Source organism: Xyrauchen texanus, chromosome 19 (genome assembly GCF_025860055.1).
Source record: "Xyrauchen texanus isolate HMW12.3.18 chromosome 19, RBS_HiC_50CHRs, whole genome shotgun sequence".
Classification (NCBI taxonomy): domain Eukaryota; kingdom Metazoa; phylum Chordata; class Actinopteri; order Cypriniformes; family Catostomidae; genus Xyrauchen; species Xyrauchen texanus.
The window spans coordinates 42,560,861-42,575,860 of NC_068294.1; the positions used below are offsets into that span (position 1 = coordinate 42,560,861).

At 39.4% G+C, this 15,000-nt stretch overlaps 1 protein-coding gene across 1 annotated transcript in view; it reads left to right on the forward strand.

Annotated features, from left to right (window-relative positions):
- LOC127659710 (dedicator of cytokinesis protein 2) overlaps positions 1 to 15,000 on the forward strand; it is a 152,645-nt gene that overhangs the window by 134,584 nt on the left and 3,061 nt on the right. Inside the window, 11 exon segments of the mRNA XM_052149655.1 lie at positions 1,075 to 1,185; positions 1,356 to 1,445; positions 1,565 to 1,669; positions 3,037 to 3,178; positions 6,407 to 6,488; positions 6,630 to 6,714; positions 8,454 to 8,540; positions 8,679 to 8,855; positions 10,385 to 10,468; positions 10,780 to 10,917; positions 11,002 to 11,120. Of these exon segments, the coding sequence (XP_052005615.1) occupies positions 1,075 to 1,185; positions 1,356 to 1,445; positions 1,565 to 1,669; positions 3,037 to 3,178; positions 6,407 to 6,488; positions 6,630 to 6,714; positions 8,454 to 8,540; positions 8,679 to 8,855; positions 10,385 to 10,468; positions 10,780 to 10,917; positions 11,002 to 11,120 (1,220 nt within the window).

Sequence of the window (15,000 nt, forward strand, 5' to 3'; positions counted from 1 at the left end):
ACATATTTAATTGTTTAATTTTCTATTTTATTTTTAAAGAAATTTTCTAATGGTACTAAAAATAGTTTAATGTAAAAAAAAATAAAAAAATAAATGCCTCAGTAGGATAATGATATTTAAAGCCAAAAGTAGTAAATATTATACTACATTATGTATATTTGTTATTATTTTATTTAAAAAAAAAATTGTCTAATGGTACTAAAAATTGTTTAATGTAAAAAAGTTTATAAAAAAATTATGAATTACTGGAATACAGGAGGATAATGACATTTAAAGCCAAATGTAGCAAATATTATACATATTTAAATGTTTTTTATTATTATTATTATTTATTTTTTTAATTCTCTAATGGTACTAAAAAATAGTTTAATGTAAAAAAAAAAAATACAAAAAAAAAATAATAATTACTGGACCTCAGGAGGATAATGACATTTAAAGCCAAATAGAGCAAATATTATAAATATGTAAATGTTTTTAAATGTTTTTTTTTTTTTAAATGTGTCTAATGGTACTAAAAATAGTTTAATGTAAAAAATGTTTTATAAAAAAAATAATTAATTACTGGAATACAGAAGGATAATGACATTTAAAGCCAAATGTAGCAAATATTATACATATTTAAAATATATATATATATATATTTAGTTTGTTTAATGGTACTAAAAATAGTTTAATGTAAAAAAATAAATAAAAAATAAATAAATAAATAAATGAATTTAATAAATAAAAAAAAATGAATTACTGGACCTCAGGAGGATAATGACATTTAAAGCCAAATGTAGTAAATATTATACATATTTAATTTTCTATTTTATTTTAAAAAAAAATTGTCTAATGGTACTAAAAATAGTTTAATGTAAAAAAAAAAAAATCTTTATATGTCAAGGTTTACAGGGTTAATTGATGAAGGCCTGATACAAAAAAAGTGTCCAATTGCATTTTTTTGTGACCATAGAAAATAAAAGTTTGTTTTGTGGGGAAAAAAAGCAAAACACCTTGGACATGAAGTTATTATAGTCTCTCTCTCTCTCTCTCTCTCTCTCTCTCTCTCTCTCTCTCTCTCTCTGTTGTCAGTGGTCAGAAGATCAGTGTGCCCATCAACTGGACTATCAGACGCCTCAGTCTCAACGGCAGCTCAAAGAAACGCTCTACGACACCATCATCAGCTACTTTGATAAGGGCAAGGTCAGAAGTACACATCTCAAAATACTCAAGACCCTGAACCCAAATCTGACCGTCGGATACCCGCTGTCATTAATAACACATTTGCTATTTTCAGCATACTGACTTCATGATGAAGTGTGTCCATGTTGATGTTGTTTGTGTGTTTTGTGTTGTTGTTTGTGTGTAATCAGATGTGGGAAGAGGCCATCACTCTGTGTAAGGAGTTAGCGGATCAGTTTGAGATGGAGGTGTTTGATTACGAGCTACTGGGACAGAAACTGGTAAAACACACTTTCAGCTGTACTGATGTAAAAACTGGAAACGTTTCATGTTTAAACGGTCGAGCATCAGTTAACAATACAATGATCATCTGTTTGTTTGGCTTATTGATTATTTGCAGAATCAGCAGGCCAAGTTTTACGAGAACATCATGAAAATCCTGCGGCCCAAACCAGACTACTTCGCCGTGGGATATTACGGCTGCGGCTTCCCTCAGTTCCTCAGGGTGAGTGTGTGTGTGTGTGTGTGTGTGTGTGTGTGTGTGTGAGAGAGAGTGTGTCTGTGTGTGTGTGTGCTTCCTTCCTTCTGTCCTTCCTTCCTTCCTTCTTTCCTTCCTTTCTTTCTTCCTTCCTTCCTTCCTTCCTTTTACATTCTTTCCTTCCTTCCTTCTGTCCTTCCTTCTTTCCTTCCTTCCTTCCTTCTGTCCTTCCTTCTTTCCTTCCTTCCTTCCTTCTGTCCTTCCTTCCTTCCTTCTTTCCTTCCTTCCTTCCTTCCTTCCATCCTTCCTTCCATCCTTCCTTCCTTTTACATTCTTTCCTTCCTTCCTTCCTTCCTTCCTTCCTTCTGTCCTTCCTTCCTATCTTTTACATTCCTTCCTTCCTTCCTGTCCTTCCTTCCTATCTTTTACATTCTTTCCTTCCTTCCTTTCTTCCTTCCTTCTGTCCTTCCTTCCTTCCTTTTACATTATTTCCATCCTTCCTTCCTTCTTTCCTTCCTTCCTTCCTTCCTATCTTTTACATTCCTTCCTTCCTTCTGTCCTTCCTTCCTATCTTTTACATTCCTTTCTTCCTTCCTATCTTTTACATTCTTTCCTTCCTTCCTTCCTTCCTTCCTTCCTATCTTTTACATTCCTTCCTTCCTTCATATCTTTTACATTCCTTCCTTCCTTCCTTCCTTCCTTCCTTCCTTCCATCCTTCCTTCCTTCCTTCCTTCCTATCTTTTACATTCCTTCCTTCCTTCATATCTTTTACATTACTTCCTTCCTTCCTTCCTTCCTATCTATTACATTCCTTTCTTCCTTCCTATCTTTTACATTCTTTCCTTCCTTCCTTCCTTCCTTCCTTCCTTCCTTCCATCCTTCCTTCCTTCCTTCCTTCCTTCCTATCTTTTACATTCCTTCCTTCCTTCATATCTTTTACATTACTTCCTTCCTTCCTTCCATCCTTCCTTCTGTCCTTCCTTCCTATCTTTTACATTCCTTCCTTCCTTCCTTCCATCCTTCCTTCCTTCCTTCCTTCCTTCCTTCCTATCTTTTACATTCTTTCCTTCCTTCCTTCCTTCCTTCCTTCATATCTTTTACATTCCTTCCTTCCTTCCTTCCATCCTTCCTTCCTTCCTTCCTTCCTTCCTTCCTTCCTATCTTTTACATTCTTTCCTTCCTTCTTTCCTTCCTTCCTTCCATCCTTCCTTCTGTCCTTCCTTCCTATCTTTTACATTCATTCCTTCCTTCCTACAAACAACACGAAAGGAACATTTTGAACTGTCATTCAAATGTCACTGTGGCCATAAAAGCAAATTGTGTTTAATTAGTTACATATTCTCAGGTACTGTAGTCATGATTACAACATGTTTATCAACATTTATTGCATCAGAATAAAGTGTTCATTCACCGTGGAAAAGAGTACGAGCGGCGGGAAGATTTCCAGGGTCATTTGATGAGTCAGTTTCCCAGCGCCGTGAGACTCAACATCACCACAATGCCCGGAGATGACATTAAAAACTCAAACTTGCAGTGTATCCTACAGATGTGAATATATACATATAAACACACATATTAAACATGCACAGAGCTTTTCATTGCATCTTGAGTGCATTAAAATCATTTTGTAACATTAATATGAATGTAAGACCTTATCCTTTTGTCAAATGTTATTTTCAGCTAGGACACGTTTACATATACATTAAACAACTATATAGATTTTGATTCTAGTTGTTGGATGGATAGAGTGCGTTTAGCATTTCTTTTCATTTACTGTATATGAATGTAATAATGTAGCACTTGTAGCACTCCTGTAAAGACACATACGCTGTAATAATGTATAATAGCTACACATGGTATAAAGTATTTGTAAAGCATTAGTTAATAGTTAATTAAGTATTTATTAATGGTTATTCCTACATTGTTAATACATTGAGTATATACACATAGTATGTAATGAATTTATATTTTCTGTAGCAAACAGTGTATTTTTATTTAATAAGTTCATATGTAAGTAGTTTGATAATGGTTTTCATCCTTAGAAAACTACTTTTGAACCATGCATAACTAATATATTTACGTGTATGCAAACCAGTGGTAAAGAATTGATTATGAGAACATTAGGAAGGCAGAAATCCATAATCAATGAAGAAATGATGGTAACAATTTATATTAAGTAAAGACACACAGACACACAAACACACACACACAACACACACACACACAGACATACACACACAAACACACTCAGACACACACACAGACACATACACAAACAGACACACACAAACACATACACATACATAGTCACACAGACATACACACATAGACACACAAACACACACACAGTCACACAGTCACAGACATACACACACACACACACACACACACACACACACACACAGTATACACAGACACACAGACATACAGTCACATACACATAGACACACAGACACACACAGTCACACACAGACATAGACACACAGACATACACACACACACACACATACATACAGTCACATACACACATACAGACATACACACATAGACACACACACACACACACACACAGACATACACACAGACATACACACACACATACATACAGTCACATACACATACACACACAGACATACACACATAGACACACATATACACACACAGACATACACACATAGACACACAGACACACATACACACACACACACACATACATACACACAGACATACACACACACACAGACATACACACACACACACACACACACACACACAAACACACACAGTCTCACACACACACACATATACACATAGACAAACAGACATACAGTCACATACACACAGACACACACAGTACACACACAGACATAGACACACAGACATACACACACACACATACATACAGTCACATACACACATACAGACATACACACATAGACACACACACACACACACACACACACACAGACATACACACAGACATACACACACACATACATACAGTCACATACACACACACAGACATACACACATAGACACACATACACACACACACACACATACACATACATACACACAGACATACACACACACACAGACATACACACATATACACACATAGACACACACAGTCACACACATACATACAGTCACATACATACACACACACACAGACACACAGACATACAGTCACATACACACATGGACACACAGTCACACACAGACATACACACATAGACACACAAACACACACACACACACAGACATACACACATAGACACACAGACATGCACACAGATATACAGTCACATACACACACACACATACATACAGTCACATAGACACACAGTCACACAGACACACACAGTCACAGACATGCACACAGACATACAGTCACATACACACACACACACATACATACAGTCACATAGACACACAGTCACACAGACACACACAGTCACAGACATGCACACAGACATACAGTCACATACACACATAGACACACAGACATGCACACAGACACACATACACACACACACACAGACATACATACACACACACACACAGACATACACACATAGACACACAGACATGCACACAGACATACAGTCACATACACACATAGACACACACAGTCACACACAGACATACACACATAGACACACACACAGACATACACACATACATACAGTCACATAGACACACAGACATACACACATAGACACACACAGACACACACAGTCACACACAGACACACAAACACATACACACACACACACACACAGACATACACACATAGACACACACACACACACACACACACAGACATACACACAGACATACAGACACATAGACACACAGACACACAGACACACACAGTCACACACAGACATACACACACACAGACACAAACACACATACATACACACACAGACACACACACTTTTCATGGCCTAATTTAATGTGAGAACCTTAGTAAGGATGAAAAAGCATTATCAAACTGCTTATATATGAACTTCTTAAACAATAATACATTGATTTCTCCAGTAAATATACAAATGAGCCAAAACATTATGACCACCTGCCTAATGTGCCGCTGGTCCTCCACGTGCCACCACAACAGTGTTGGCCTGCTGAGGCATGGACTGAAGGTGTCCTGTTGTATCTGGCACCAAGATAGAGCCACATTGGATCAGACTTGTTCTTCCAGCACATCCCACAGATGCTCAATCGGATTGAGATTTGGGGAATCTGGAGGCCAGGGCAACACCTTGAAGTCTTCATCATGTTCCTCAGAACATTCCTGAACATTGTGTGCAGTGTGGCAGAGCACATTATCCTGCTGAAAGAGGGCACTGCCATCAGGGAATACCGTTGCGTGAAGGGGTGTACCTGGTCTGCAATGATGTTTAGGTAGGTGGCACGTGTCAAATTGACGTCCACGCGAATGGCCGGACCCAGTGTTTCCAAGCAGAACATACCCAGACCGTGACGTGGCATTGTTAGGAGATGATCAACATTATTTGATTCACCTGTGAGTGGTCATAATGATTTGGCTCATCAGTGTATACAGATTTTGAGTAACATAACTATTTGAATGAAGCCTATTAATGTATTAATAATGTATGAAAAATAACGTATAAATGATACATTAACTATAAAATAATGCTTTACAAATACGCTATACCGTGTGATTAACTCTTTACCACATACTCTTGTTAATTTGTATGATTCATCAGTTGTTCTTAACCGGTCTGGATCAGATATTCAGTGTTTTACTGTCCAGCCTGTTCTTGAGATCCCACCTCGTCTGAGGAATAAATCCGTTCCGGACCAGATCATCAAGTCAGTTTGCAGCTCATCCACCAATCAGACCAGTTTAAAACCACAATACATTTATCTATTCACCTTGACAGCTTCATGAGTCACATGACCATCATTAACTTTATTTTTATGTCTGTTTTCTCCTTTCTGGTGAATCTATAGTTTCTACAAGTCAAACTATGTTCAGCGATTCCAGTATTCCAGACCTGTGAGAAGAGGAAAAGTCGATCCAGACAATGAGTTTGCTGTGAGTCCAACACAAACAAATTAGTTTATTTGTTTATTTGGTAGCCGTGTATATTGGGGATGTTACCCCACTCTTCCACCAAGGCACTTGCAAGTTCATGTCCAATCAACATGCTCAATGGGATTGAGATCCGGGCTCTTCGCTGACCATGGCAGAACAATGACATTCCTGTCTTGCAGAACAGTCATGCACAGAACGAGCAATATGGCTGGTGGCATTGCCATGCTGGAGGGTCATGCCAGGATGAGCCTGCAGGAAGGGAAGGGTACTCATGAGGGAGGAGGATGTCTTCCCCGTAACGCACAGCATTGAGATTGCCTACAATGACAACAAGCTCAGTCCGAGGATGCTGTGACACACCGCCCCAGACCGTGACGGACCGTCCACCTCCAAATCGAGAGGACAGGCCTCGATGTAACGCTCATTCCTTCAACGATAAACGCGAGTCCGACCATCACCCCTGGTGAGATAAAACCGTGACTCATCAGTGAAGAGCACTTTCTGCCAGTCCTGTCTGGTCCAGTCAAGGTCGCTGTTGCCGGCGATGTCTGGTAAGCACCTGCCTTACAACAGGCCCACAAGCCCTCAGTCCAACCTCTCTCAGAGTAATTTGCCCGTTATTGCGGTGAGATGTTTCCCCACTCTTCCACCAAGCCACTAGCAAGTTCATTTCTGGGGGGAATGGCCCTAGCCCTAACCCTCCGATCCAAGAGGTCCCAGACGAGCTCAATGGGATTGAGATCCGGGCTCTTCACTGGCCATTGCAGAACAGACACGCACAGAATGAGCAGTATGGCTGGTGGCATTGCCATGCTGGAGGGTCATGCCAGGATGAGCCTACAGGAAGGGAAGGGTACTCATGAGGGTGGAGGATGTCTTCCCCGTAACGCACAGTGTTGAGATTGCCTGCAATGACAACGCTCAGTCCGATGATGCTGTGACACACCGCCCCAGACCATGACGGACCCTCCAACTCCAAATCGACCCCGCTCCAGAGTACACGCCTCCGTGTAACGCTCATTCCTTCGACGATGATCGCGAGTCTGACCATCACCCCTAGTGAGACAAAACTGTGACTCGTCAGTGAAGAGCACTTTCTGCCAGTCCTGTCTGGTCCAGTGAAGGTGGGTTTGTGCCCATAGGCGACGGTGTTGCCGGTGATGTCTGGTAAGGACCTGCCTTACAACAGGCCTACCAGCCCTCAGTCCAGCCTCTCTCAGAGTATTGCGGACAGTCGGAGCACTGATGTGCATTTCTGGTGTATCTCGGGCAGTTGTTGTCGCCATCCTGTACCTGTCCCCGCAGGTGTGATATCCGGATGTACGGATCCTGTGCAGGTGTTGTTACTGTTCACGTGGTCTGCCACTGCGATGACGATCAGCTGTCCTTCCTGTCTCCTTGTAGCGCTGTCTTAGGCGTCCCACCGTATGGACATTGCAATGTATTGCCCTGGCCACATCTACAGTCCTCATGCCTCCATACAGCATGCCTAAGACACATTCACCCAGATGAGCAGGACCCTAGGCATCATCCTTAGGTCTCTTTAGTGTCCTAAGTGTTTATAACTGTGATCTTAATTGTCTACCGTCTGTAAGCTGTTAATGTCTTAATGACCGTTCCACAGGTGCATGATTTGGTGAATTTATTACTAGTCCCGTACACACACTTGCTCATTCACTAACTGTATTTGTCACTCTGTTAAGTGAGAAGAGATTATTGTCTAACTTCTCTCTCTTCAGTCTATGTGGATTGAGCGAACCACATTCATAACCGCATATAAACTACCAGGAATTCTGCGATGGTTTGAGGCCATAAGCATGACACATGTGAGTCTCTCTTTCTTATTTCACTCACATTTATTACAGTTATTGCCAATGTAGTCACATAAACAGATACGTTATTTGCTTTGTCATTGTTCCACCCAGAGCACACAAATGTTTATGAAATGATACTTTCTCTCACAGACAACGGTGAGTCCTCTGGAGAACGCTATTGAGACGATGGGACAAACTAATGAGAAAATCCTCACAATGATCAACCAGTACCAAAATGACGACACTTTACCCATAAACCCCCTCTCTATGCTGCTCAACGGCATCGTGGATCCGGCTGTCATGGGCGGCTTCGCCAAATATGAGAAGGTCAGCAAGACTATGTGTGTGTGTGTGTGAGAGAGAAAGAATAGCGCAATTAATAATTTCTCTGAACTGTACGCAAGTTCGGTAATAAGGAATGTTCCTACCATCAATGTACCACATTGTGGCAGTAGGGGGGGCAGGGGCATTAAAAACTAATGAGCTAATGAACTAATTAATGCAATATCCATTTTTTTTCACTTTCTGAAACTTTTCCCCACTTTCTGTGGTAGTGGCTCAGTTGGTAGAGCGGGTCGGCTGCTAATTGCAGGGTTGGCGGTTCGATTCCCGGCCCACACGACTCCACATACCGAAGTGTCCTTGGGCAAGACACTGAACCCTAAGTTGCTCCCAATGGCAGGCTAGCACCTTGCATGGCAGCTTTACCATCATTGATGTGTGAATGTCTGTGTGAACGGGTGAATAGTGCCCACTGTATAAGTGTTAGTTGGGGCGGCTGTGGCTCAGGTGGTAGAGCGGGTCGGCCACTAATCACAGGGTTGGCGGTTTGATTCCCAGCCCACATGACTCCACATGCCGAAGTGTCCTTGGGCAAGACACTGAACCCTAAGTTGCTCCCAATGGCAGGCTAGCACCTTGCATGGCAGCTCTGCCATCATTGGTGTATGAATGTCTGTGTGAACGGGTGAATGGGACAAAGTGTAAAGCGCTTTGGTAACATCTAAGGTTAAAAAAAGTGCTATATAAGTGCAGACCATTTACCATTTACTGTATAAATTTCCAAGAGTTGACCCACGCTCCATTCAAAACTCTGGCTGTTCAAGCCACATATGTAAACTTTACTCCGGCCAAACAGCGATATGTCAGCACAGGGAAATTGGAAAACATTACCGCTGTTACCGAGAATTTGCATAGGACTCGCATTGTGCAATCAATAATAACAAATTAAGAAATGGATGCACGTTGTAGGAGAGATAGACTTTTATTCTTCATTTGGTTGATGCAGATCGCTGAAAAAAGTGAAACTAAACACTGACAATAAGCGCGGCTGGCGTGCATGGACATATCTTACCAGGGCTGGACTGGTAATCTGGCATAGCGGGCATTTTCCCGGTGGGCCGACGCACTTTGTGGCCGATCAGGGGCGGAATGGCCATCGGGAGAACCGAGCGGGCTGGTGGTTCGGCCGCGAAACGTGCCGAATGGGGCGCGAAAGCTAAAATGGGCCGCCGCGTTCTGCAGAACGGACCACAAAATGGTGCCGCAATATGTATAAAAGGACAGCGAACACCCCCCATCCACCCTCAACAGTTGGGCCAGTTGCCATGTAAAATCCCAGGCCGATTTCTCTTCCCAGTACCGCCCTGTACTGGGAAAAGACACACACAGACACACGTGACCACTGGGCAAACTCACTTGGAGTCAAATAATAAATTGCATCTTTTAAATTTGCTGCCTAGCAACAGCATAATCATGCTAGTTAAATATTTATATGGGTAAATGGGATTTGATTGATTAACAGCCCGATACAGAATAGGTCTTGATGTGACACTTTGTTCATCTTGTCTCTGCAGGCGTTCTTCACAGATGAATACACACATGAACATTCGGATGACCGAGACAAACTCATGAGACTCAAAGACCTCATCGCATGGCAGGTCAATAAACACAAACACTCTTCATGTCTTCACACTAGAGATGATAATCTTGATTTCAGAAAATATATCTTGATAAACCCATTTGTATATAAACTTAATTCAAGATATCTGAAACTAAGACACAGTTTATGTTGTTTAAAGATGTATTTTTGGAAAGCAACACAAAAATCCCAAATATCCCCAAAAATACATCCCAAATGTATTTTTTTGCAGTGCTGTTTTCAGGTTAATCTCACCCCTATCAGAGGCGTTTTTATTTATTTTTTGGTTCACACTCGGTTCAAACTGTTTGAGTGTTTGACCCCCTGTAGATCCCGTTATTGGGCAGAGGAATCAGTCTGCATGGCAAGAGAGTGACCGAAGACCTTCGACCTTTCCATGAGCGCATGGAGGACTGCTTCAAACAGCTGAAGAAGAAGGTGGAGAAGGAGTATGGAGTCAGAGAACTGGTAAGAATGAGTAAACGAGAGGAGTTCACAGAAGGGTGTTAGACTACAAATATAATCTTGTATTTTCCACTCTCTTGCTTTTAGCCGGATATGGATGAGAGACGATCCACACGTCCACGGTCTATGCTTCGCTCCGTCCGACAATCCATCTGCTCATTGGCTGGATCAGAATGTGGAACGCCCACTAAGACATACCCAGATAGGTAACCACACCCATGCCATACTACCATACTACTTAATATTTATGCAGTATGCAGCATGCCATACTACCATACTACTTAATATTTATGCAATATGCAGTATGCCATACTAACATACTACTTAATATTTCTGCAATATGCAGTATGCCATACTAACATACTACTTAATATTTCTGCAATATGCAGTATGCCATACTAACATACTACTTAATATTTCTGCAATATGCAGTATGCCATACTAACATACTACTTAATATTTCTGCAATATGCAGTATGCCATACTACCATACTACTTAATATTTATGCAGTATGCCATACTACCATACTACTTACTATTTCTGAAGTGTGCTGTATGCCATACTACCATACTACTTAATATTTATGCAGTATGCATACTACTTACTATGTATGCAGTATGCAGTATGCCATACTACCATACTACTTAATATTTATGCAGTATGCCATACTACCATACTACTTAATATTTCTGCAATATGCAGTTTGCTATACTACCATACTACTTACTATTTCTGCAGTATGCAGTATGCCATACTACCATACTACTTACTATTTCGGCAGTATGCAGTATGTCATACTACCATACTACTTAATATTTATGCAGTATGCCATACTACCATACTACTTAATATTTATGCAGTATGCCATACTACCATACTACTTACTATTTCTGCAGTATGCAGTATGCCATACTACCATACTACTTAATATTTATGCAGTATGCCATACTACCATACTATATAATATTTATGCAGTATGCCATACTACCATACTATATAATATTTATGCAGTATGCCATACTACCATACTACTTACTATTTCTGAAGTGTGCTGTATGCCATACTACCATAATACTTAATATTTATGCAGTATGCATACTACTTACTATGTATGCAGTATGCAGTATGCCATACTACCATACTACTTAATATTTATGCAGTATGCCATACTACCATACTATATAATATTTATGCAGTATGCCATACTACCATACTACTTACTATTTCTGAAGTGTGCTGTATGCCATACTACCATAATACTTAATATTTATGCAGTATGCATACTACTTACTATGTATGCAGTATGCAGTATGCCATACTACCATACTACTTAATATTTATGCAGTATGCCATACTACCATACTACTTAATATTTCTGCAATATGCAGTTTGCTATACTACCATACTACTTACTATTTATGCAGTATGCAGTATGCCATACTACCATACTACTTACTATTTCGGCAGTATGTCATACTACCATACTACTTAATATTTATGCAGTATGCCATACTACCATACTACTTAATATTTATGCAGTATGCCATACTACCATACTACTTACTATTTCTGCAGTATGCAGTGTGCCATACTACCATACTACTTAATATTTATGCAGTATGCCATACTACCATACTATATAATATTTATGCAGTATGCCATACTACCATACTACTTAGTATTTATGCAGTATGCCATACTACCATACTACTTAATATTTCTGCAATATGCCATACTACCATACTACTTACTATTTATGCAGTATGCAGCATGCCATACTACCATACTACTTAATATTTATGCAATATGCAGTATGCCATACTACCATACTACTTAATATTTATGCAATATGCAGTATGCCATACTACCATACTACTTAATATTTATGCAGTATGCCATACTACCATACTATTTACTATTTATGCAGTATGCAGTATGCCATACTACCATACTACTTACTATTTCTGAAGTGTGCTGTATGCCATACTACCATTCTACTTACTATTTCTGCAGTGTGCAGTATGCCATACTACCATACTACTTAATATTTATGCAGTATGCAGTATGCCATACTAACATACTACTTAATATTTATGCAGTATGCCATACTACCATACTACTTAATATTTATGCAGTATGCAGCTTGCCATACTACCATACTACTTAATATTTATGCAATATGCAGTATGCCATACTACCATACTACTTAATATTTATGCAGTATGCAGCTTGCCATACTACCATACTACTTAATATTTTTGCAATATGCAGTATGCCATACTACCATACTACTTAATATTTCTGCAATATGCAGTATGCCATACTATCATACTACTTAATATTTATGCAGTATGCCATACTACCATACTACTTACTATTTATTCAGTATGCAGTATGCCATACTACCATACTATTTAATATTTATGCAGTATGCCATACTACCATACTACTTACTATTTATTCAGTATGCCATATTACCATACTATTTAATATTTATGCAGTATGCCATACTACCATACTACTTACTATTTCTGCAGTGTGCAGTATGCCATACTACCATACTACTTACTATTTCTGCAGTGTGCAGTATGCCATACTACCATACTACTTAATATTTATGCAGTGTGCCATACTACCATACTATTTAATATTTATGCAGTATGCCATACTACCATACTACTTACTATTTCTGCAGTTTGCAGTATGCCATACTACCATACTACTTACTATTTCTGCAGTGTGCAGTATGCCATACTACCATGCTACTTACTATTTCTGCAGTATGCAGTATGCCTTACTACCATACTACTTACTATTTCTGCAGTGTGCAGTATGCCATACTACCATGCTACTTACTATTTCTGCAGTGTGCAGTATGCCATACTACCATACTACTTACTATTTCTGCAGTGTGCAGTATGCCATACTACCATACTACTTACTATTTCTGCTGTGTGCAGTATGCCATACTACCATACTACTTACTATTTCTGCAGTGTGCAGTATGCCATACTACCATACTACTTACTATTTCTGCAGTTTGCAGTATGCTATACTACCATACTACTTACTATTTCTGCAGTGTGCAGTATGCCATACTACCATACTACTTACTATTTCTGCAGTGTGCAGTATGCCATACTACCATGCTTCTTACTATTTATTCAGTCTGCCATACTACCATACTACTTACTATTTATTCAGTATGCCATACTACCATACTATTTAATATTTATGCAGTATGCCATACTACCATACTACTTACTATTTCTGCAGTGTGCAGTATGCCATACTACCATACTGCTTACTATTTCTTCAGTGTGCAGTATGCCATACTACCATGCTTCTTACTATTTATTTAGTATGCCATACTACCATACTACTTACTATTTATTCAGTATGCCATACTACCATACTATTTAATATTTATGCAGTATGCCATACTACCATACTACTTACTATTTATTCAGTATACCATAATACCATACTATTTAATATTTATGCAGTATGCCATACTACATACTACTTACTATTTCTGCAGTGTGCAGTATGCCATACTACCATACTACTTACTATTTCTGCAGTGTGCAGTATGCCATACTACCATACTACTTAATATTTATGCAGTATGCCATACTACCATACTATTTAATATTTATGCAGTATGCCATACTACCATACTACTTACTATTTCTGCAGTGTGCAGTATGCCATACTACCATACTACTTACTATTTCTGCAGTGTGCAGTATGCCATACTACCATACTACTTACTATTTCTGCAGTGTGCAGTATGCCATACTACCATACTACTTACTTTTTCTGCAGTGTGCAGTATGCCATACTACCATACTACTTACTATTTCTGCAGTGTGCAGTATGCCATACTACCATACTACTTACTATTTCTGCAGTATGCAGTATGCCATACTACCATACTACTTACTATTTCTGCAGTATGCAGTATGCCATACTAACATACTACTTAATATTTCTGCAATATGCAGTATGCCATACTACCATACTACTTAATATTTATGCAGTATGCAGTAAGTATGCTGTGCATAGTATGGACATTTTTTAGT